The sequence below is a fragment of the Pelecanus crispus genome, chromosome 1, assembly GCF_030463565.1.
Source record: "Pelecanus crispus isolate bPelCri1 chromosome 1, bPelCri1.pri, whole genome shotgun sequence".
In the NCBI taxonomy this organism is placed as follows: domain Eukaryota; kingdom Metazoa; phylum Chordata; class Aves; order Pelecaniformes; family Pelecanidae; genus Pelecanus; species Pelecanus crispus.
Window position 1 is genome coordinate 8,166,660 of NC_134643.1, and position 22,271 is coordinate 8,188,930.

The window sequence follows — 22,271 nt, forward strand, 5'->3', positions numbered from 1 at the left end:
ACAGAAACTGCATGCAAAATTCCCCTGATAAAAATACATATATTAGTACACAGATAGGCACGGGAAACAGGTGAAACAGGATCACAGCTGAGTGATCAGCAAAGCACACTACCACCAGCAGCACATCAAATCGGTCTGGGAAGAGAGCTGGCTTCCATCAGCCGTATTCATACTTACTTTGCAAGCTGGACATTGCTTTTAGTGAGAACAACTTACAGAGCAATATACACACTGGTCACTGTCTGCAGTAACCATCCACTAACGCAAAAGAGCAAGGGGTGCAGAACGCACTGATTAGATGCAGCACAGTCACTTGAACTCACTCTCTGCCACATTAGGTCTCTAAAGTAAGAAAAAAAGACTCCTGTGGCAAAACGACTGATGGGCTTTCATCCAGACTGCCGGTAAACCTCTGGTACCGTGCCATTCCTTTCAGTTGCACTACTGAATATTTATTTACAAGGAAGCATGTGAGTACAAAATCTGGCGCCCACCTCCAGGCTCCAAGCGCAACACGGGGCTAAGGCAGCCCACCTTCCACGCACGGGGCTTGCTGGCACCGCAGCTGGGGCACCGGAGCTGCGCAGCCCCGGGGGTCAGAAGGTGCCAAAACAGAGGGAAGGGAAAAAAAAAAAAAAAAAAATACCGCTAGGAGCCGAGGGGAAACACATCCACAAAACCACTCACCCAAACCCAAAATGTCCCGCTGGAAGGAAGCAGCAGCCCCCTGCTCGGTACCCGCTTGCCCCTTGCTTACGGGCTTCCCAGCGACCAAGCCCCGCACAGCAGCTCAGCCCGGCTCGGCGCTGCAAAGCCCGGCTCGGCACGGCTCGGCGCTGCAAAGCCTGGCTCAGCCCGGCTCGGCACGGCTCAGCCCGGCTCGGCACGGCTCGGCTCTCACCTGCGCGGGTCGTGCACCTCCACCGAGAACTTCTTCTCGCGGAAATAGAGGTTCTCCAGCTGCCTCCATTGGAAGATCTGCGGGGAGAAGAAGGGGGTGAGGCGCCTCCGCGCAAACCCTCGCCCAGCCCTGCCCGCCGCGCCGCTTCCTCCCGGCGCCTCGGCGGGGCTGCCCGGCTCCGCTCCGCTCCGCTCCGCCCCGGCGCGATCGGCTCGGCCCGGCCCCGCGTCCCGCCCGCGCCCCCCGCCCAGGAGCCTCGGGGCAGCCCCGGGGGCGGGCGGCGGGCTCGGTGCCGGGGGGAGGCGAGGAGGGAGCCGGTTTCACTTTGCAGGGCGAAAGGCGGTGTAAAGACGTGCAAGCCACGGGAAAACCGGGATTGGGCTGCGTTTCCCTTGGGGGGCGGGCAGCCGGCGTGTGCCGGCCCCGGCGCAGGAGCCTGTCCCTCGGGCCGGCGGCGCGGCGGAGCTGGGGGGGCGAAGGCGGCCTGGCCGGGGGCTGAGACCCCCGACTGGCTCCGCTCCGCCGAACTGCGCTCCCCAGCTCTGCTTTTGCCCCCACAACCAACGTGAAACTCGCACGGGCATAAGGCGAGCGGGGCCAGTTTATCAATGGCAGGCGCTGGCCGCGCTCGCGTCGGCGATGCCCAGGGCTCCGGCGGGCTCCGGCGGGCTCCGGCGGGCTCCGGCGGTGCGGAACGCGGCACTAAGTCGCATTCCTGCCTGCATTTCGCAGGCTGCCCCGCTGGGGCATCTCACAGTAGCACCGCAAAGCCAACGCAGTCGCCAAGGGGGCAAACTGAGGCATGAAGCAGTGATGGGAGCAAAACGCAGGCCTCCCGGGTGCTGGCTGCGTGCCCTCGCCCCCGAGTCGGCGTGGGCCGGGGGTCTCTGCCTGCCGGGGGTCGGTGCTGCGGGGCAGCGGGACGTGCTCACACGGCGCCTGCACCCGCGGCTCTGCCCTGGGCAAGCCCCGCTTCCCGGGCAGGAGGGAGGACGGACCGCAGAAGCGGCACGAAGGACGCGGTGACTGCGAAACACCGTGTCAGCTCTGCAAACCACCGCACCGTCACCGCCGCGGACACGTCCACCGCCGCCTCCTCCTTACAAATGAGTAAGCCAAAATCCAAACCCTGGCTTCCAGGCTGCTAATCCACAGGGAGGAGGCGGCCTCCACCCCGGGGCATCTCGCACTTCGGCTTCCCCACGCTGCCCCGGCAAGTGACCTCGCTGCTGGGGAGCAGAGCCAGCAGAGCTTTCCCCGATTTATACTCCCTCTCCCAGTACAAGCAGCTTCTGTGGAGTTCCTGTCCTACCCCCAAGGAAGGCGCTGGCTCCTGCCACACCGAGATAAGCCGCTTGCCAGTGTCAGTGCTCTGGAGATAAGTAAACAGCAGGCGTAATTTGATTTGCACTGATTAAGCCGCTGGTGGAGGTGAAATCTAGCAAATAAAACAAGCCACACTGAGGACCCAAACATTTTCTCCTCACTAATACTTCAGGGGGAGCAAAATTGAAAATATTTGTGTTTGTGAAAGTTTCCAACCAAGAGTTATGTTTTTTTTGGGTGGTTTGTTTTTTTCTCTTTTCTTTTTTTCCCTGTAACGGGATGTTTGGAAGGAAGGGTGGCGTAAAGAGGGTGCTGAGCTGCCCTGTACTCTGGGGCTGTCTGTGTCGCAGGAGAGTAGGGGAGGGAGGGCGCCAGGAGGGATGGGAAGCTTGAAGGGCTGGGTTACACTGTCCTTAGAAGAATATTTTATTCCTCCATTGGAAAAATCAATTGCTGCATAAAAGTCTTAATCACCAAACAGAGCACAGAAATACCCACTATTTTACCCACCAAGGGAGGACAGACGTGGGGTGAAAGGGTTAAGCCCGTAGCTGAGGTCTGAACGTGAAGTCTGTCTCCCTTGCAAGCACCCAGCGAGCTGTAGCCCAGCTTCAAAGGCACGAAAAGGAAGTTTGGGGCCTAAACTCCCACTGACAACAACCGGGGTCAGGCCTGAGACTGTCATGTGGGCTGCCAGAAACATCCCTCTGTGCTTCCAGATGCCCGTCCGCAAGGCGGGGAGGATAACGCGGCCGTGCCGCACGGCATGTGCAGAGGACGTGTTTGGGAGGTGCTCAGACATGTGGAACGCATAAGAGTCTAAAAAACCAGCAGATCACACCCTTCAGAAAATATCCCTGTCCCTGGGTCCTGCGTTGTCATTTATGACTAAACTTTAGCGTGGCGCAGAAGGAATTTGAAACCCTTTCCTGAGCTGTTGGCAGCCCCTCTCCTCCCTCAGACTCTGCCGGACTGTCCCCTGCGCGCCAATCCTTTCCTATTTTATCCTCTCTGCTACCAAACCTCGCGGTGCTCAGTTTGTTAACTGCAGCTCCATTTCCCTTCGATGATTAACTCCAACTGTCCAAACACACAGGGCTCTGGGGGAGCTGTTCAGAGCCCAAGCGTAGGCGTCGAGTGCCATTTTCCATGCCCCGGGGTACCCTGCCTGGCCCCCGGCTGCTGCCCCAGGAGGGCGGGAGCCTGCCGGAGGTCCGGTGCTGTATCTGCCAGCCCCACGCAGATGTCTTGGATCCCCAGCAGTGCGTAAAATGGCATTAGACACCTACGTTGTGGGCACCACAGCAGCTCCCCAGATTGCTGCATTTTTATATTTAGTTTCTTTGTTTTTCTTGGCAGGATGCGGAAGGAGGCAAATCCAGACTCTTGGGAGGGAGGGGGTGAAAGTGACCCCCACAACCTGAGTTTGTGTCTTTTTTTCCATAGCCCTGCTCTCCGGAACGTACACGTGCGTTTTACCGCTGCTGTAACTGCGCTCCCTTTGCTCCATGATGAGTATTCTGCAGCCTTCCACTCCTTTTGTCCGCACTGATCTGAGAGGTCTCACCCTTCCTATATGTAAGGAATCCAATCTGCAAAAATGCGGATACCCACAAGAAAGTGTCCGCTTTCCTGTTAGCTGATCACAACCCCTCAGGAGAAACAAAGCCTAAGGTCTCCCTTCAGCCAGACCTCCTAATGTAAGCAAGCTGTTCCCTTCACCAGTTGCCCAGCTTATGTATGGTTTCAAATTGATGTTGTTAATTCAGTGACAGATGCACAAGGTGCCATTAGTGGGTCTTCTTAAATGGAACCATAATTTTTACCCATCAAGATCGTTTTACCACGGTGGTGCTCACAACCTTCACTGGGGAATACGAGCCACAGCAGGGAGCTGGTCGCAATTTCAACAGTCTTGCAGAAGTGCAGTGACAACAGATGCGCGCTCGTTTTGGGTCTAGTTTGAGTCAGAGCATCCACGTTCATGGCAGATTTGCCTCTTCCTACACCGAGTCCGGGTCTGGTTTTGGGTTATTTGGCTTATGATTGTCTTTGGTTGATCTGCGGGGCCAAATCCAGTGCCTGCCCTTGTGGGTGAGACAATTCACGTTGGCTTTCCTGCAGTTGTATTAGGGGCGCAGTGACTTTTGCCAGACAAAAGGTATTTTGCAGCAGGGACTGGGACAGCGTCTCCCCAAACACGCTGGATATGAGGCTTAAGAGAAAATCAGTCGGTAATACAAGCTGGGAGCACAGTTTCCCTGCCCTTTAGTAGCTGCCTTCACTCGGAGCCCGCAGACAAGGGGACAATTAGTGGTGCTTGCGGCGGGCTGAGTTTCTGTGATGTGGTGGTTTGCCCGCTGGGATCTCTTCTGAGGTCAGCAGCCCATTTTGCATCATTGCAGCACTGGGCAGCTTTCAGATGGGAACAATTTTTGGTAGTGGCCATCATTACAGGCTGCACATGAGATCATTTAATCTTCAATAGATACTTAAGGAAGTCTCCCTGAGACTGGCTTTTGAGCACAGCTGCACACTCACACATGCATGTAAAAGGGAAAGGGGCTACTAAAAGAGGAGAAAAGAATTACCCTTATTCCCTCCTCCTCTGGGGGGGACTGTCCCCACTGTGGGCTCTGTTTCATCACGCCAATAAAACTAGAACAAACGCTATCACTTGAATTTGCAAAACTGCTTATCAACCCGTAAACATTCAAGGGAATAATTGTTCCCTGTCAGACCGTGTACTGTTTCAGATGTGTTGAGGTGGGTGGGGAGGGTATGGTGGGGAAGCCAGTGCCAGAAACGGCTTTTCTGCAAAGCTGGCAGTCTAGAAGAGGAGCCAGGGGAGAGATCTGAGTGCTGCACGGTGCACTGCGGAGAATTCAGGTGCAAGCTACAGGAATTTTCTCATTGGAAACCTTTTCCAAGAGGCAGGCAAGCTTGCCAGGCACCAGATGTTTGTGACTAGTTACAAAGAGCTGCAGTCAAAGCCCTTCAGACGCAAGCTTCTTTTGTGAGCACACTTGTGGTTTGCTGGTTGCTCCCTAATTAAGCTGCGCCTGGAGGAGAGGAGGCCCAGGGATCTGCATCCATTTCAGCCATGTGAGTCTGAAGAAGGTTTTTACCGTTTTTATTGACTGTGGGGCCAGTGCCGTGGAGTTTGCACACAGCAGGAGGTAGGGTCAGTGTAAGAGTATTTGAAAAATGCCAGAGGATCCTGATAAAGAAGGGAGGGTGTTTTGTGAATGAAACATAGGGGAGTGTTTCTGGCTTGGTCACTCATGTCCTGGGTGACCTGGACTTCGCTGAGGTGTGGGGAGCTGAGTTAATCTATGCTAGGCACTGGGCCGTGCTCTGTCCCTTTGTGCTCGGGAAGCCTTGCCTGAGTATCCAGCGGAGGGACCATTTCGGAACCCCCGGCAGTCATGACGCTGTTGCTGGCTCCTGTGTCGCCCTGCAGCTCAGGGACAGGACAGAGAGGGTTGCTGAAGGGCAACGCTGGTGGTTGGTGCACAGTGCTCTCTGGATTGTGGTACCTAGAGAAACATGCCCAAATAGTACCTTTTGGAATAATTCTCAGGCTTCTCTATCCTGTGATTGGGGTACTGGGTCCCTAGTACCGTCTTCTGCCTGCTGTGCCCAGAAGAGTTGGACTTGGCGCTGAACTGGGCAGTGTGCACTGTGGCTGGACGACCCTGTGGGGACCCAGTGTGAACCGCTTTGCATTGGGCCTATTAAGAACCAGATATAAATGCCCAGGTATTTGGTGTCTCATTTTCTTTCCCTTCTCTGTGTGTACATCTTCCCATGAAGCACCTGAGATGGGGCACAGGCAGAATGGGGTCACTCAGCGATGCACATGCTCTCAGGGGTTTCAGATATCCTGCCTGGCGGCTGTTCAGAATCAAACTGTTTGCAGAAGTCTACAGAGGATCTGGCTGCTGTTTGTGTGCTCTCTTTGGTGACCTGAAGGGGCTTTACAAAGGAGATGGAGACAGGCTTTTCTCAGAGGTGCCCAGTGAAAAGTATGAGGCAGTGGACACAAGTTAAAGGGTTGCAGCAAGGGAAATTCTGACTAGATATATTAAAAAAACCCCAAACCCAAAACAATCAGTGAAGGTGGTCAAACACTAGGGCCGTGAGTGACCTGACGGAACTCTGAAGTTGGCCCGACTTTGAGCAGGAGGTTGGGCTAGAGACCTCCAGAGGCCTTTTTGACCTACATTTTTTCTTTGATTCTAAGCATCTAATAAATGACCAACTGTAATTGCTGTTGGACTTACTGACCTATATGGCGTCTCCCAGTCCTTCAAGTCTTGCAGCTTCTTAGATGATTAATGCCTTGTTACATCATACTATGCAGAAGGAACAATCATCCCTCCAAATGCATGCACTGCCACCCAGACTGGATGCTCTGAAAGGCTTCTAGGAAAGGCAGGGAAATAACGTGGCGCATTTCTAACAGCCCAAATGCAACCCCTTCCCTCGCCTATGCTATGGGCAAGAGCCAACCCTGGGTGACATCTCGATACTAAAACTGGTACTAAACAGTGCAACTAAACAATGACAGTATTTTTACACAGATTGCATGAGTGCAGCTACAAACTCCCAAGCCTTTTGCTTTGCAGTTTAAAGACAAAACAAACATAACAAAAAAATTCCGCCTTGGAAATGTAATTCCCTCCACCGAACAAACCAGCAAGCAAAATTCCAGGGGCTGAGTTATGCAGGAGGTCAGGGTGGAGGTTATGAGCGGTCCCTTTTTGGCCTTAAACTCTATGAAAATCACAGCTCCAGCAAAGTCAATGGCAGTTTTGTCCCAGTGATTTCAGCGGGGCCATGGTTTCCGGGCATGGATTTGTGTTCTGCCTCAAGCCAACCCTGCTCCCATCAATCATACCTCTGTCAAACTAGTTAGAGTGAATAAGGAAGGATTTGGTCCAGGCAGAACAGCACCATCTCAGCTCAAACAAATGGACTCTTGTTTCAGGGGCAGATTACCAAGAGATTTCCGTGGGCTGTCACCTGTGAATTACTGTGACCCATTGCTGAGGGTGCCCCCAGGTCATGAGATGGGGTGCTGCTGCACCATAACTTAGCCCTCCATCCTGCCACACTTCCATTCATTCCTGTATTTCTGTTAGTTTGGGGTATGTTTTTTCTTTCACTTCCCAAAACAAACAAACAAAAGGTTTCCTGTGTGATTTGATGTGGGGAACAACCCCTCCAATGATCTTCCCAGGAGCTTGCTGTCCTCCCTTCTCCCATGGAATGGGAGAGTAGCTTGGCTAAGTGGGACTTCCAGTGGTCTGTCAGCAATCCCAGCTCACTATCTAATTACTTCTTCCCCTCAGGCTTCAGGACTCTTTTTTTGCCAAACAGACAAACAATTTCTGGTCCAATTTGAGATCCTTCTTGCTGTGTGCTGTTCTCATGGGACCACACCACCCCAACAAACATTTCTGGCTTGACCAAACAGAAATTGCATCTAGATCTATATAATCACCACTCTGCATTCATTTCCATTATGGAGAGACAATTCCCTATTAAATTTCAAAGTGGTTTATTGGCTCAGAGAGACAGCAAAGCATCAGATCACAAAGGGAAGAGCCGCTATTTGGACAAAGCATTATTTGTCTACATAATGCAACTTGATATTTGTGTCTAAAACTGTGTACAGACTGGGACATCAGACTTTCACTTTATGTACAACCAAATCCACCTTTGCTGTACATATGTATCTGGTAGGTGCTGTTAGATGCTGCATTGCTGTCACCATGCTGGGTGTGTCTAAATCAATACATCTACTTTTTTTTCCTGATTCTTATAAGTTAAATTTTCTCCCTTTTATCCTCTGCAGGCAAATCAAAGTGACTAGATCTTCCTGCGTTGAAGATCTCTCCTTTCTGACATACTATAAAATGTATTAGATAAAGGATGCCCAGTCTATAGCCTATGAATCAGCTGTGGCACCCTAGAATGATTTATGCCACCCACAAACCATTCCTGCTACTCTCCTTCCTAAGGATCCTTTTGTCTTCTCTAGTGGCATGACTAAAGTACATCTATTTTGGAACCAAAATACAGGAACTGCCATCCCATCCCACACAGCTATGACGATGCACATACATATTAGGTTGTGTGACTGAAAATACTCCTGTGATGCAGGGAGTCTGCATATGGGGTGCCACAGCACCAGCAATCCCATGTACGTGGTAATGAGCTGCAACATGTGACCTTCTGAGCCTCCTGCCCAGGCCACTGACCTAGACGCCTCATATTCATAGCCACTGAATAACTGGTCCCCTGCCTGGCTTCATCTGGTGATAAAAGTGCCCAGGCCTTTGGAGTAGTGAGTCCTGGTGAGCTGTAAGAGACAGCATTTGAGAAGGGTGGGGCATGTGGGGAGCCTGCTACCACTTCAGAGCCAAGCACAAGTGCTCGAGGAGGTTTCAATCTTGCTCCAGATCTCCACCCTAACTCCAGGGCGCTGAGGTCCAATTTGTTTCAGTTTGTGCTGTTGGAGTGATTTGTCTTTGCATCTTGTTGAAGTTCCTGCTGTGCGCTGCAGAATCATTTAAGACTTGGCTGCTGCTTTTATAGAGAATTACCCTTTAAGACCTGAATACGACAAAGCACTTAGAGCAAGGGAGTTTTACTTTGATGGGACTACTCCTATATTTAATGGTAGCCATGGGCTTGACTTGGCTGGATCAGGGGATGGGATGTCATGCTGTAGCCTTTGTGAATGTAAATTCTTACAGAAAACCCTGGGGACTGTATGCCTGATGGTATCACCACAGTACACATACACTAAACCACCAAAATAGTGCTGGTTTCCTTATAAAACAACAGTGCCTTAGACTATGTATGAGTGTTTACAAGCATTATAGTTGATCAAACTACTTATTTACCTAGATAATGGAAACTGAGCGTGACTATTCTATGATTTTAAGAAGTTGCTTTACCTGGACAATCTACTTAGTGGTCTGAGATCAGCCCTTTTTGGAAGAGACACTGAAGCAAACTTTCCAGCTGATATGAGAAAGAGAAAAAGCAGTGATGATGATCCATACCTAACTGTTAATTCATCCTGGTTTAACCATGGCAAATTCAATGCAGCCAAACTCCTTCCACCTTGCTCTGAGCTATGGAGCCCTTGTCTCGTTCCACAAAGTTACTGTGTAGGTTAATGGCAGTTTCTTTCTCTGGCTGCCATGATTTATGCGGCCTGCACCCATACCCAGCTCCTACAGCTGTGCTGGAGGATACTGATTGTGGACCAGATGGTGAATGGGACCGGGAACTGATCAAGGTTAAAAGTGACCACTTTTTTTGGCAGGGTTATGCTGAGCTCTGATCCCTTCTCTGGAGCAGTTTCCTTCCTGGCCGCACAATTATACCAGCAGGACTGAGGAAGGGGCCCAGGGGAGGAAATGAGTGGTGGTGGCAGGATTGCGATGGGGGAGGAGGGTGGTGAAGGCCACTTCAGCTGGTATTGCTGCCAAAAGAAACGTTCACTGAATGACAGCCCAGTGCCATGTCCAGCCAAATCCCTTGGAAATCCTTAGTGTCAGGGACAAAATCCTGCTTTCCAGCCCTGATCTGATTTATTCATCTCCCAGTGCTCTTGGCAGCTTTTTGGCAGAATGAAGTGCAGCGGTAAGGCATGGAGTAGTGGGTGTTGAAAGGGGAAGAGCCTGGTGCTGGATAGTAGACAACCCAAATAGAGGGCAAGCAGCAGGAAAAAGGTGCTAGTGAGAACATGGTCTCCTGTGTAACAGGGATGGAATAAGACATTTCAGCAGGGGAAGGTCTTAAACTATGGCTGCTCTTCAACAGTCACAGGTCTGGGTCTTACATTTTGACATGGAAGGAAATGGGGTGAGCAACCTCTCTCCATGAGAAGAAACAGCATGATAAGGAACCTCACTTTGTATATGTCTCCCTCCTCCAGTGCTCCACATTTCCAAATAGTAAACCAAGACTGAATTACTGCACTATAAAATGAGTTGAACCCGCCGTGACCTGAAGACTGGTTCAGTTTACAGCCAAGTCCATAATCCAAAAAGCATGAAGGATCAGCAACGGGAAGAGAAATAAAAGCGCTGAGCAGAAGGAGTCAGCAGGTAGTCCTTAACAGTCAGCTAATCACAGTGAATAATTTATTACAGCAATGCCACTGAGACTCCACTAGCTTTTAAACCGGTATTTCCTGGAAATGTTTTCTGCCCCTCTTGTATGATTTGTAAATTTGAAATCCTTTATCCCTGTCTGCAATGCAAAGATGTTTGCAAAGGTCTTAGGAAATGATGCTGTTCCAAGAAGAGCCCAATTAGACACAAGTCCAACACATTGTTTCTGACCCCACCTGATTCAGGATGCTCAAGAGGAAGGCCGGCCCTTTCTGAATACACCCTGTGGCTCAGTGGCATGCTAGTGAGAGGAGCGTTACATGTGCTCCATATCTCTGACAACAGAAACCAACTTGCTGCCAAATCAAACACCCTCCTTGAACGTGAGGGTTTCTAACCCCTCCCAAAATCCTGTTTGAAAACAACAAATTCAATGTTACAACTCTGGATGGAGGGATCACCCATACACACTTCCAGTCCAATCTTAAACCCTTCTAAAGTCTTGACCTCTAGTGTGTCATGCAGCAAGGAGTTATGCAGGTGAATTGGACTCCCTTTAACTGATCTGAATTTCATGTTTCTTTTGCCTTTTTTACTGTCCCAATGTTCTATGATCAGTCAGGATAGAGACCTACTTGCCAGCTTCCTCCTCCCCATCGTTCACTAGTTTCTATACATTTCACATCAATCCCTACTTTATGGGTTTTTTAAGTCATTGGTATGTCATTCCTTCACCACAGGAAGCACAAGTTTAACCACTCCATCAATGCAATTATTGACTTGACAATGCTTCATTATACCCTAAAGCAGAGAGAATCTCTATTTGTTCTGCAATAAAGCAGCTCTTAATTAGGCTATTGCTTGTCCTGTGTAAATACCTCATTTTGACTCTGGAACTGGGAAAGTTCACTCTGTCTCTTGCTGTTTGGAAAAGGCCAAGTGATGTCACACAGCAATCTTTCACTTTCTGGACACAATTAACACACTGATTACTTTGCTCATGCTTTTGACAAGCAGGTGATTTCTCTCTGATCAGTCACTTAAAGCTACTGATTTTACTTGTGCTTTGTATTGCTTGGTGGGATGGGTCCAACTTGGCTCTTGTTTTTACATGTTTAAATGGGAAGTCAATCCGCTACTGATGCTTTGGGTTTACAACAATACTACAAATTAAATTCTTCTGTAAGGAGAATCTATAGAGCGTTGTGGAGACCTTATGGCAAGGGACAGAGTATTTTCATAGCATGCTTCATTTCATCTCAGAGAAAGGATAACACTGGGAAGAAATGGCAGAAACTGATGTTTGGCTGTCACAGGAAAAATCTTTGTCAAGCTACATTCACAGCTGAATCTTGGGATGCCTCACATTTTATCTTGTTCCAAAATTCTTTATTCCCCCTGGGTTCTCTTCAGTTAACCAGAGAATGCAAACACTGATAATATTTATGAGTCTGAGAAAAAAGGCTCACCTTAAGTTTTGTTGCCACTAGCCTTCTGTGGAAGAAAATGCAATAACACTATATAGCGTTATTTATTGCAGAGCAACCAAACACTACCAGATTCTCCTTTAAGGTCATTTTATTTTTGGTGACAAGTTAAACTATTTCTCTGTTTATTGGCCATATGGAAGTCCTTTGGCTGACTTTGTTAATCATTCACTCTTCAGCTTGGAGTTAATTGTTTACTAACTGTTAAGCTGTGTGCACTAAAAGATGCCTTTGGGCTCTTGAATCAGTGGGAATATCTCACTAGAACAACAGAGACATGCCTAATGCTACTACAACTGCTTGAGCATGCAGGTCTCACAGCTCCAGGCTACGCCGCTTCTGCTTCATATACAGGTCTCTTGGGATGGAGTTACATCCCTACCTGCCAAACACTACTCACAGACAATATAGTCACATAGGGGGGCTGCAGTGCCTTGCTCTTTCTTTCCAACTGTTCTGCAATGCAAGCAAAAAAAACCCCTAATGACCCTTCTCTGAAAATGATGGTTTTGGTCACTACAGCCTCAGCGGCTTGTGGGAGAGTGGTTGCTGGTACATCCTATCTGGACACCTGGCTCCAAAGAATTTGCTTTGGTTTATCATGAATATTGGATGGTGCTGACCCAAGATGGGTAGAGCCCAGTAGGACAATGACTCTGTCTTGATGTGCTTTTTCAAGGCACACTGAGCCTTGAAGGGCCTTTTCTCTTCACAGGGAAGAGTTTGTAGAAGCTAAGTCTAACACAAAGGGAGATGGATTCTACCCATCCTGGATGCTATGTGCTGCTGCTACAAAAAATGACACTGGTTCTGCAAGCCACTACTAAACTTTCAGAATGCCTCAGCATATGGTTAGCAGGACAGCAGCCATCTTTCCACACTTGATACTCCCTTCTTGTCCGGCTGCAGTGACGGATTTTGTGAGGTATACCAAAACTTTGCATTTATTTCATACCTAAGAATGAACAGCTGTCAGATCATACTGATATGGATCAACTCTGGGTTTGAACATGCAACATTCAAGAGGAAGCCTTTGGCAGGGCTTGCTGAGTCTGTAAGCTAGTCCCTGAACATACAGGAGAAAAACAGAAAGGAGAACGATAAGCCTCAAAGTGATGGCTTTGGGTAGCTTCAGGGCTTCCACAGAATTCAAGCATCAGCAAGGGAACATTAGGCTCTGCAGCCCAGCGCAAGCTGCATTCCAGTTTAATAGCCCTGCATTCCCGTCTGAACCACCTCGGACTAGGTGCCAGATACCCATCTCAGCTGCATCCCCAGTAATGTTGGAGGACTTATGCCTGAGTGAGAATAGCGCAAGCAAGATCAGGTTCTGGCCGTGCGTCAGCATCAATTCTCCTCTCTGGACTCATCCAACTTGCTGACAAACCTAGTTAGTTTTCTAGAGACACATGGCTGATTTACTCCAGCAATTTAATAAAAACGTGGTTTTGACTGACTGCTAATGGGATCGTCTGAGATAGGCTCAGCTGCTTAGTATGGGTTACGGTTTTACTTGCAAACACAATAAGCATGGAAATCTATCTAGGATGACATAATAGGAAAACATTACAATCTCCCTTATAAGACAAGCAAGGTTTTTATATGCATTTAATATAAATGTCTTGGTTTCAGCTGGTTTCTTGCTACAATTTTCTGCTTGTGTCTCTTCCAGGGAGATTTATTTTTCCATTGTAATTTTTCAATTTGTTTCTGGCATTGGCAATGTGCAGGAACAAAATAATAAAGATCAGAAAAGGCATAATCTCCCTCCCCCCCATTTTACCTTGCAGAAAGTTCAGTAAGGTTTACCCCTCCCCTTTGCACAGCAAAGACTTGAACCAGCCCATGCTGGTATAGTGAAATGAATCAGATACTATGGTAAGCTCCCAGATAACAGGGTTATCAAGTGCAAATTTACAATCTAATTAGCAGAGGATTAAGCATTGCACCTCAATGAGGGAGTTAGGCTGCTCTCACCAGAGGGGTTTTACCACCTGTGTAGGGTAAGAAGTCTTTTTACTTGTTCTACAGAGCATAAAAGCACACGATGGCAAAATAATGAAGCCTCAGCCACTCTATCCAAATCCTGTCCCTGGTTTAGGTTGTGCATTTTGGAATAGCCCTGCCAACAGATGCGGTTTGCAAGCATCATGTAACAGAGAAATGCTCATCTAGGCTGTCTTTTCACTGCTGTGGTCTCTGGATTATAGCAATGAGAAAATTCTAGCCCTGAAATTCCGGCTCTGCCTTCCCACCCAACCTTCCCTCCCAGATTTATGACCACTTCTGCTAATCCACAGAAGTCCTCAGTGGTTAATACATAAGGCGGCACCATTGTTTTGGGTCTCCTGGATTTTGTACATAATTTGCTGAGAGAAAAAAAATAGTGATTCACAATAAAGAGAAAACTGGCACCCTATTTTTTAGGGTTACACTTGCAGAAAAAGGGTAGGATATGCTTACAGTGCCCGAGCTAGAGGTGGGTTACTGGGGACACAGAGAGGCTGGCCGAGATGTTATTACACTCTGAAATGAATGCTGCAGATCAGATCACCCTAAGCAGCTGAGGCGAAGAGAAAGTAGAGAAGCTAAGAAAGGAGGCTTGACTCTTCTAGTGGAAATGGCTGTCTCCTCTCATGCAGTCAGAGTACCTGGCCTCTTTTTTTCTTTCTTCTGATGCTCTCCACCAACACTCTCATCCCATCAGGGTTGATAAAAATTGCTATAGCTTGTGAATGGCTGAGTCCTTGTCATGGCACGGCACTGTTTTCCTCCAAGAAAATGTTTCTATCACTAAGACTGACTTCTGAAGGCATGTTTTAAGGACATGTCTTCCCTGGGGGGTTGGCACTAGTGGACGTATGTGGGTGCAAACACCTAGCCTAGGCATGTTTTAAATTACCACGTGTGAGTATGGCTTGCCCTGCAGGTAATGATTGATCCCTAATAGATGTGTCTTTTAGAGCACAGATGCTCTGTGAAGATCCCCTTACTCCCCTCATCCTTTTCCTCAATGAATAGAAAGCCCCATTAATAGCCTTCAGTGAATAAAAGGCTAATCAATGCACCTGTTATCTCCTACTGCCTCCTTAGCAGTTCTGTTTTCTACCAAAACCTTGATTCTAGTTTAACAGAAGATGCTATCTGTGAGCACCAGACAGTGTCCAACTTGAATGTGATCAGAAGAGGTTAAAAAAAGGGAGGGGGGACCTTGGCACAGAGACAAAATGAGAAAGAGGAAATGCAAAGAGAAATGCAGTATGTTAATTCAGCATGGAAACATTTGCATCCATGGAAGAGCTGCCTAGTTGCTCCAAATCATCCAGTTCTGCAGCCTGCAAGCAAGCCTGAAACCTTGCCTCCTGATGTCTCCACGGGTTTGCAGTACAACAAATACTGTTGCTAACAGACTGTGCATGCCCACCTGCAGGGCATGTGCTCAGAGATGAGCTTTTTTGTGTCAGATGGCATCCTAGGTAGGAAAATCAGAACACATGGGTCTGCCTAGTAGGATGAGCTCGGGATCAGAACCTTCCTCCTCCCAAATGAACAGGACATCCCTTAGCTGGATTTCTCAAAGGCAATTTGGAAGGACTGAGACAAATCCTGATTTTCAGAGGCACTGAAAGCCTCACTAAAAATAGTAATAAAGAGACCAGAATGGCTAGTCATCACTGACCAAGCTCTTGTTTTGTGATCAGATCTATGCATGCCATGCCTGGATTTGTGAACTCTTTCAAAGTAAAGTTCCTAAACAAATCACATACTGGCCACAAACTTTTCAATGCCTTTTTTTTTCCAGCATGCTGGCATGTGATGAAAGTCTTCTTTTCTTGTTACCTTGACATTAACTCTTCAGGGTAGTAAATTGTTGCTTATCAAATGTAATGCTGCTCCTGGGAAAACCATGCAAGTTTTTCTTTTTGTAATAAATGGAAGAAGCCTTCCTGTCCCTTCTTCCTTCTCTTTCTCAGATCATTTATGGCTTGACAATACACTATCAAGGGCTGGCTGAGCACCCTCAATCCCACCATAGCCAGTGGGGATGGAAGGTCTCCAGCACCTGAGAGGATCAGTCCTTCAGTTCCCATTTATGTCTTATGAACCACGCAAAAATGAAGCATTAAGTTGCAAGATTCAGTGACGCTTTTTTCCCCCTTGTACCACAACATTTAATAAATTAAGAGCTACTTTTGTCCATTAATTCTTTGCAGACATTCAGACAAGTTTGGGAGAAACAACATCCTTCAAAATCACATGAATCAATGCCAGCATTTGGCATACGTCACACCTTCAAATCAAGCTATAACATGTGTGGCAAGCCCAGACCTTGACAGAAAAGTAAACACTTACCTTTCTTGGTTTCACTTTGTCATGGTAGTCATATTGAAAAATCCCCTTGTAGCTAAGTCCTAACCACCAAGGAATTCCCTGCTTGTCCTGGAAGAAAAAAGAGAGGGACTGGGGAAATGTTGGAGATTTCCTAGGCTGTTATTCAATGTGAAGATTTGTTTCTAGGCAATGTCTTTGAATGCCATGGATGCTTTTAAATTTACCCCTGCTGGCTTTCCTCAAGTCACAAAGCCACATGGTGTTTAGGAGAGACCTGTTTCACTTTTAGCTATGATATAAAAAAACATTTAAAATGCATCACCTGTGATCAAGTTACTCAAAATGCTGCCAGGGGAGGTGGGGAGGTTTAACGTGGGTCTCTTGTGCAGTGGTGCATCCTCTTTCTCTTCCCTGCAAATTATTCAGTCTGAACACTCAGAGATTGGAGAGGAGGGAAAGCAAATCACCCAGCTGACTTGAATTATGTGGAGGGATTTTAGCATTAATCTTGACAATGCAGCAATAATGGGATCTGAGAGCTACCAAGTGATAAGGTCTGACAGGCTCGGACCTAACTGCTTTGTGTCTGAGTGTGCAATAAAATGGCCTTATGGAGTAATGGCTGATATCTGATACCAGCCTCTTTGCAATTTACTGAACTGGAGTCCTCAATGAAATTACATCTGTTCTGTTAATGTGATAGAGAATGGCAGGGTAAAACACAGCAAAACCAAAACCCCCACATCAGCCAGAAGCAAAACCTATTATGTGCAATATTTGCTGCCTCATTGCTGCTCACTGGTACTTATTGATCATGGGGAGTTCACTGGAATAGCTCTGAAGTGTTTGCAGGCTTGAACACCCAGCCCAATCCATGAGATCTTTTTTGGTCTGGAGTAGTCCAAGAGAACTGGATGCAAAGGGTGCTGGAGGGATCCTACCCTCTGGCAAAAGATGAGGCTAATGCTTTTTGCAAAATGTCATGCACATTAGCAGGAATAGACTAGAAACTCATCTCCCTGAGATGGGTACTGTCAGATATTTGTGTTTTTATGGCACCCCATGTGTGCAAGACATTACAGATATATGAAAAACCATATGATCTGTGCAGAGAGATAATGATGAAACACATCAAAACTTCAGGGGTGATAAATAAGGGAATGTGCTCTGGGGAGTGTGGATCTAGCTTGCTTTATATGTTTATTGATTTCTCTACTTAAAAAAATAACAACCCTACACAGCTGGTCAGGCAGGGAAGTAATAATAATAATATGAGACTGGAAGATCTGGTGATAAATCATTAGACAAAAGAAATGAGACATTTCATGAATACCTGAATGAAATCCACATAGTTAGAAGCGGAGAGCTGTTTGGGGAGGGGAAGGTGTTATCTGTAGAGTATGGGACAGTGATTTGGCATTAAAAAGATGTACTAGATCCATCTACCTATATCTCAAGTGAAGGGAGCTGCAGTCTGCAGGTCCTGGCTGGCCCTAGTCATGGATGGGTCTGTCATCTGGGAAAAGTCTGACCTCCTGGAACTACAAAAAGGAGTGAAACATTGAGTCTGCCAGCGATGTGGCTGGCTTGTCCCTTTGGTGCTGGTTCACTGGCACCACCAGAGCTTGCTGCTGCTTGTGGGCTGAACATCTCCAGTACAATAGGACTCCAACAGTTTTATCTCCAAGAACAGGATTTTCCTCTTTGGAGCTGTATTTACCAAACATTCACTACACAGATGAAGTAAGTTTATCCTACCACAGGAAGTGAAATGAGACTTCAGTAGCAGTGCATTGTATTCTGAAAGCAGGATGGTTATTTGTACCACTCTCCCTCCCTTTCCAACAACAGTTTAATTCAATAAATGACCCCTCTTTGTAGCACGTACCTTTACTGCATAATAATGCACTCCATATGTTGGGAGAGATTCTACAATGCTCATGTAACTGCAAAACAACACATAAGAGAATAACATGTCTGAGAAGCTGAGAGGATGATCTGGGAAAAAAAATACTTAAATAAATAACTAAATAAGTACAGAAATACTTAAAAATAAAGCATTAGATGATATGGGAAACATAGTTACGTATTGTATTTACAGTCCAGTATAAATATTTCCTGATAAAACAAAGGTCACAAGAAGTCACTCATTTCACTTACTTCACAATTGCTTGACCTCTTGTCTGACCATTTAGTTTCTTGTAATGTTCAATGACTCGATCCTCACTGGAAAGGAAGAAATGAGATGTTGTATATAATGCCAGTATCATGACCAAGAATCTTGCCAAAAGGTGAAGAGATACTTCTGTTAACACAGCTACCGAATGAGGGAATCGAGATGCCAAGCAGAAGTGTTAGATGAGGGGATTTGATGCAGCCCAGGGTAAACAAGGGGGACTCAGACACTGAGCATAAAAATGGTTTTCTAGGAGTTGGCTTTCTGGAAGAATCTTTTTTACTCACAAACACGGTATCTACGTGTACAGACTTTTCCGTCTCTGCATTACTTCCTTTATCTACAAATGATGCCCATGATATTACATTGTGTGGCAAACAGATGTGTGTTGGAGCTGCTCAAGCTCTCCTTTGCCCTAGCTGGTGCAACTTCTTTCCAAGCCCACCAAGTCCTCTGAAAGCTAGCAAAACTTTCAGGAATTGGTGGCCAGTAATAGCCCTAAGCCTCACAGATTACTCCTCACTGTGACTGCACAAAACCATGTACAGGAGCACTAGTGGAAGTGCTCTGGAGAAATCTCTCTCAGCAAGGAGTTAAATTCCTAGTGTACACAGAGGCAGTATCTGTAACAGCAGGTTAAACAGCGGCAGGGAGTGCTTCCAAGGCACTCAAACTTGGGTCCCTTTACTGTTAAAGTACTGATGTGCCTTTGCATACTTCTGGGTTATACTAACTTGCATTCTCCCAGGCAACTCCTGGCTATGCAGTGGGAGTTAGCATGGGCCAGGGCCCATTCCCAACACTGCTTTGGAGACTAAGACAGTTTCATGGTATAGATGGATGTTGTTGCACACCAGTGGGCCTCTGTGTCAGAGAACAGATCTGGATGTGTTTGATAAATGCATGTTAAGACATTCACCTATACACGGTAGAGATGTAGCATCCAAGAGTAGAACAGCATGACCCAAATGACAGACTGTGAGACATCCGTAAGTTCACTTTTAAAGCATCTCATTCCTTCTTCTCCAGTGAATGGGTGGCAGGCAAGCACAGAACCAGAGCTATTTGATGCATACAATCAGCTGTGCTAGCAAGGTCGCAGCATGGCAAAGTATAAGCCAATGATCTCCTCTCAAAGGTTCACAGTACTCTCTGACTTCAGTAGCATTCCTCTCAATCTATGGCCATGCAAGTCATCACAGCCTCCAAGCCTGGTACTTTCAGTCTGGTCTGACTTTGATTCTTCTCTAAATTCCAGCAATGTAATGCCCACAGGACCAGCTCTGTTGCATTGGCATGACAGAATACTCAAGTCCTCAGGTTTAAACCCAATCTCTTGCTCTTTATGTTGCAACACCAAGGATAAGGAATCTGTTGAGTCCCCTTGAGATACTGTACAGACCTTGCCAGTCCAAGAGGAAGGAAACCTAAGCCTTTATGCCACCTTTGTGCCTCCCCACCATGCACTGCATAAGCTTCCAGTAGTACCAAGTGTCTATCTAATGCCATCATGCTGGATGTGGTTTAGGCCAATGTGAACTAGCATTCCTCCCTCCCTGCGTTTCCTAGGTCCAGCTGGGACCCCTAATGGGGCCTTTAAAGGCAGCCACAGGGTTGTCCACCATGCGGTAATCCTTCCTTAGGCAGAGCTGAAGGTGTTTTTACTGCTAGACAGTGTGAAGGAGCACAGCAGTGCGGGATGATCTGGAAGATGAGCTCACCACAACTGCTCAGAGATGCCCACGGGGACTTTAATGGAAAACCGCAAAGCGTTTCACTAGCCCTGCTAACACGACTGCATCTCCTCATTGCTGCCTTCCTCATACACATCCTTGTGCCAGAGAGATCTGTGTGGAGCCAGAATCTCTTTTAGAAAGAAGTTGCCCTGCCCCTGCTGGGCACAGCCTTCACAATGCCCTCAGTGATGTCACGGGTAGAGGCCACACAGAGCCTGCTGTGACATTGCACACAGGATGTTCTGTTCTGTGACATCACAAGGAAGACAAACTGCACTGTGGCATGACAAACAAGATGTACTGTGCACAGATGGGGCATGGGGCCTGGCACAGAGGAGCTGAGGACTGTGCATCCATCCCTGGTAATGCAGGGAGGATGGGAGAGGACCAGAAACACCAGGGTAGACAGCACAGAGCAATTAAAAGTAGGCGGTCTGTCGGACTGTCAGCAGGGCCATCTGTTCCCCCACAAGCCTGTCGTTTGTCTGGGAATAACTGCTTTCTTTACTCACTCCCCAAGTGACTTCCTCCAAAAGTCACTTGTGAAAATAAAAGGGCTCTTATTGGGGCAAGGTGAAGTGATGTCCCACCAGCATGCCACAGCAGGTACAGGGTGCTGCTGACTGAGTCAGTGACAAATTACATGGGTAAAGGAATGGTCCAGCTCTCCCATCAAAACCCTCAGGATAATTTTAATGCTTAGAAAATGATCTGTAAGCTATAAATTCAACAGCTATGAAACCATATTCAGCCCACTGATCCAAGCAAGTGCCACAGATGTTATGGGCGTGCACATGAAGGCACAGCCGGGGTCTCCTGCCATGACTATCATAAACAGGATTACTTTTGGAGCAATAACTGAATTACATGAGTGTTCAGTACTGGAAGATCTCCAAAACCCATCATTCTTAATAAAAAAGATAGACAGAGAGGGCTTACAGCCCTTTGAAATTACCTCTTAAAACCACGATTACATGTGGATGCAATTCCTCTCTCAGACAGGAACAAACCAGGAGTGACTTCTCAGAAAACAATGAAGTTTCTGCAGTGGAAAACACTCTTAGCTTTGGTTTCCACTCTGTGCAGTTTATTGTACAGCTCTCATATTGGTGAATTCAAGCAAAGGATAGATGTGCCTACAGGATGATTACCTAATGTGATTCCGGATGTGCTCTGCTTTCTTACAAATTATTATTATAAAATAATGGATATGTTCCCAGACCATACCCCTTGGGTAGGGAAGCCAATCGATGGCCCATTTCCTTCAAAAGGACAGATCAGATGTTAGGGAGCCTTCCTGAACAGTGGGATGAATAAATTTATGTTCTCAACTGATCCTAAAAGATGTGGGATAGTCCAGGCTCTACCCAGTTCTCCTAAACAAATGCATGCAACACTCTCTATACCTCCATTGCCTCGTTAGGATACTGATGATCTTCCTTTGCATTGTATAATGTTTTGAGGTCTACAGATGCTAAGTGCCAGATAAGTATCATTGTTGTTTCTACTTTTGGACGAAAAAAATAAAGCCTGAATATTTAAAAAATATTAAAAAAATATTTTAAAAATATTTAAAAAATATTTAAAAAATTGAGCCATGAATATTTAAGAGTGAGATTTGCTGCCTTTCACCCTTCTACAACACTGAGTTAGTCACACTTTGGGGAAAGAAATAGATACTCCAGAGCACAATTCGTCCTGACAGCAAAGGGAGCTGAAGGCACCTAGCTGAGTTGGAGAGGTCTACACTGAAGAAATGTTCATGGTCAGATCAATCCCACCCCAGCTGCGTGACAGTAGCTCCTCTAACAGTTCTCTGAACTTCCTTTTCATTCCCTGCGCAAGAAGGATTATCCAGCACAGAGGTCACTTTCTGCCTCCAGCTCTGGGACAGAGGGGTAAGCCCAGCATGTGCCAGGGAAAACAAGCAAAATCATTCACGGGTCAGAAGGAGCATTAGCAGAGCTTATAAACATTCTCCCCTATCATTTCAGCTGTTCATCTCCGAGCGGCTGCCATGCTGCTATTGACAGCTGGGAGAGTGCTGGGACACTGCCTGCACCACCAGCTGACGTCTCTTCTCCCCCTGTTCTGGCTTGTTGCTGTCTCAGTGGCACAGAATCTCATTCATAACGCAGGGCTGACAGAGGATGCTTAGCTAATGTGGAGACACGG

At 47.1% G+C, this 22,271-nt stretch overlaps 1 protein-coding gene across 1 annotated transcript in view; it reads right to left on the bottom strand.

The window, feature by feature from the left end:
- Positions 1-22,271, bottom strand: part of FRMD4A (FERM domain containing 4A) — a 209,071-nt gene that overhangs the window by 36,234 nt on the left and 150,566 nt on the right. The window contains exons 9-12 of the mRNA XM_075715136.1: positions 18,345-18,410; positions 18,073-18,130; positions 16,206-16,292; positions 902-978 (exon numbers count right to left, since the gene is read on the bottom strand). Of these exons, the coding sequence (XP_075571251.1) occupies positions 902-978; positions 16,206-16,292; positions 18,073-18,130; positions 18,345-18,410 (288 nt within the window). The remainder of the gene's footprint in view (positions 1-901; positions 979-16,205; positions 16,293-18,072; positions 18,131-18,344; positions 18,411-22,271) is intronic.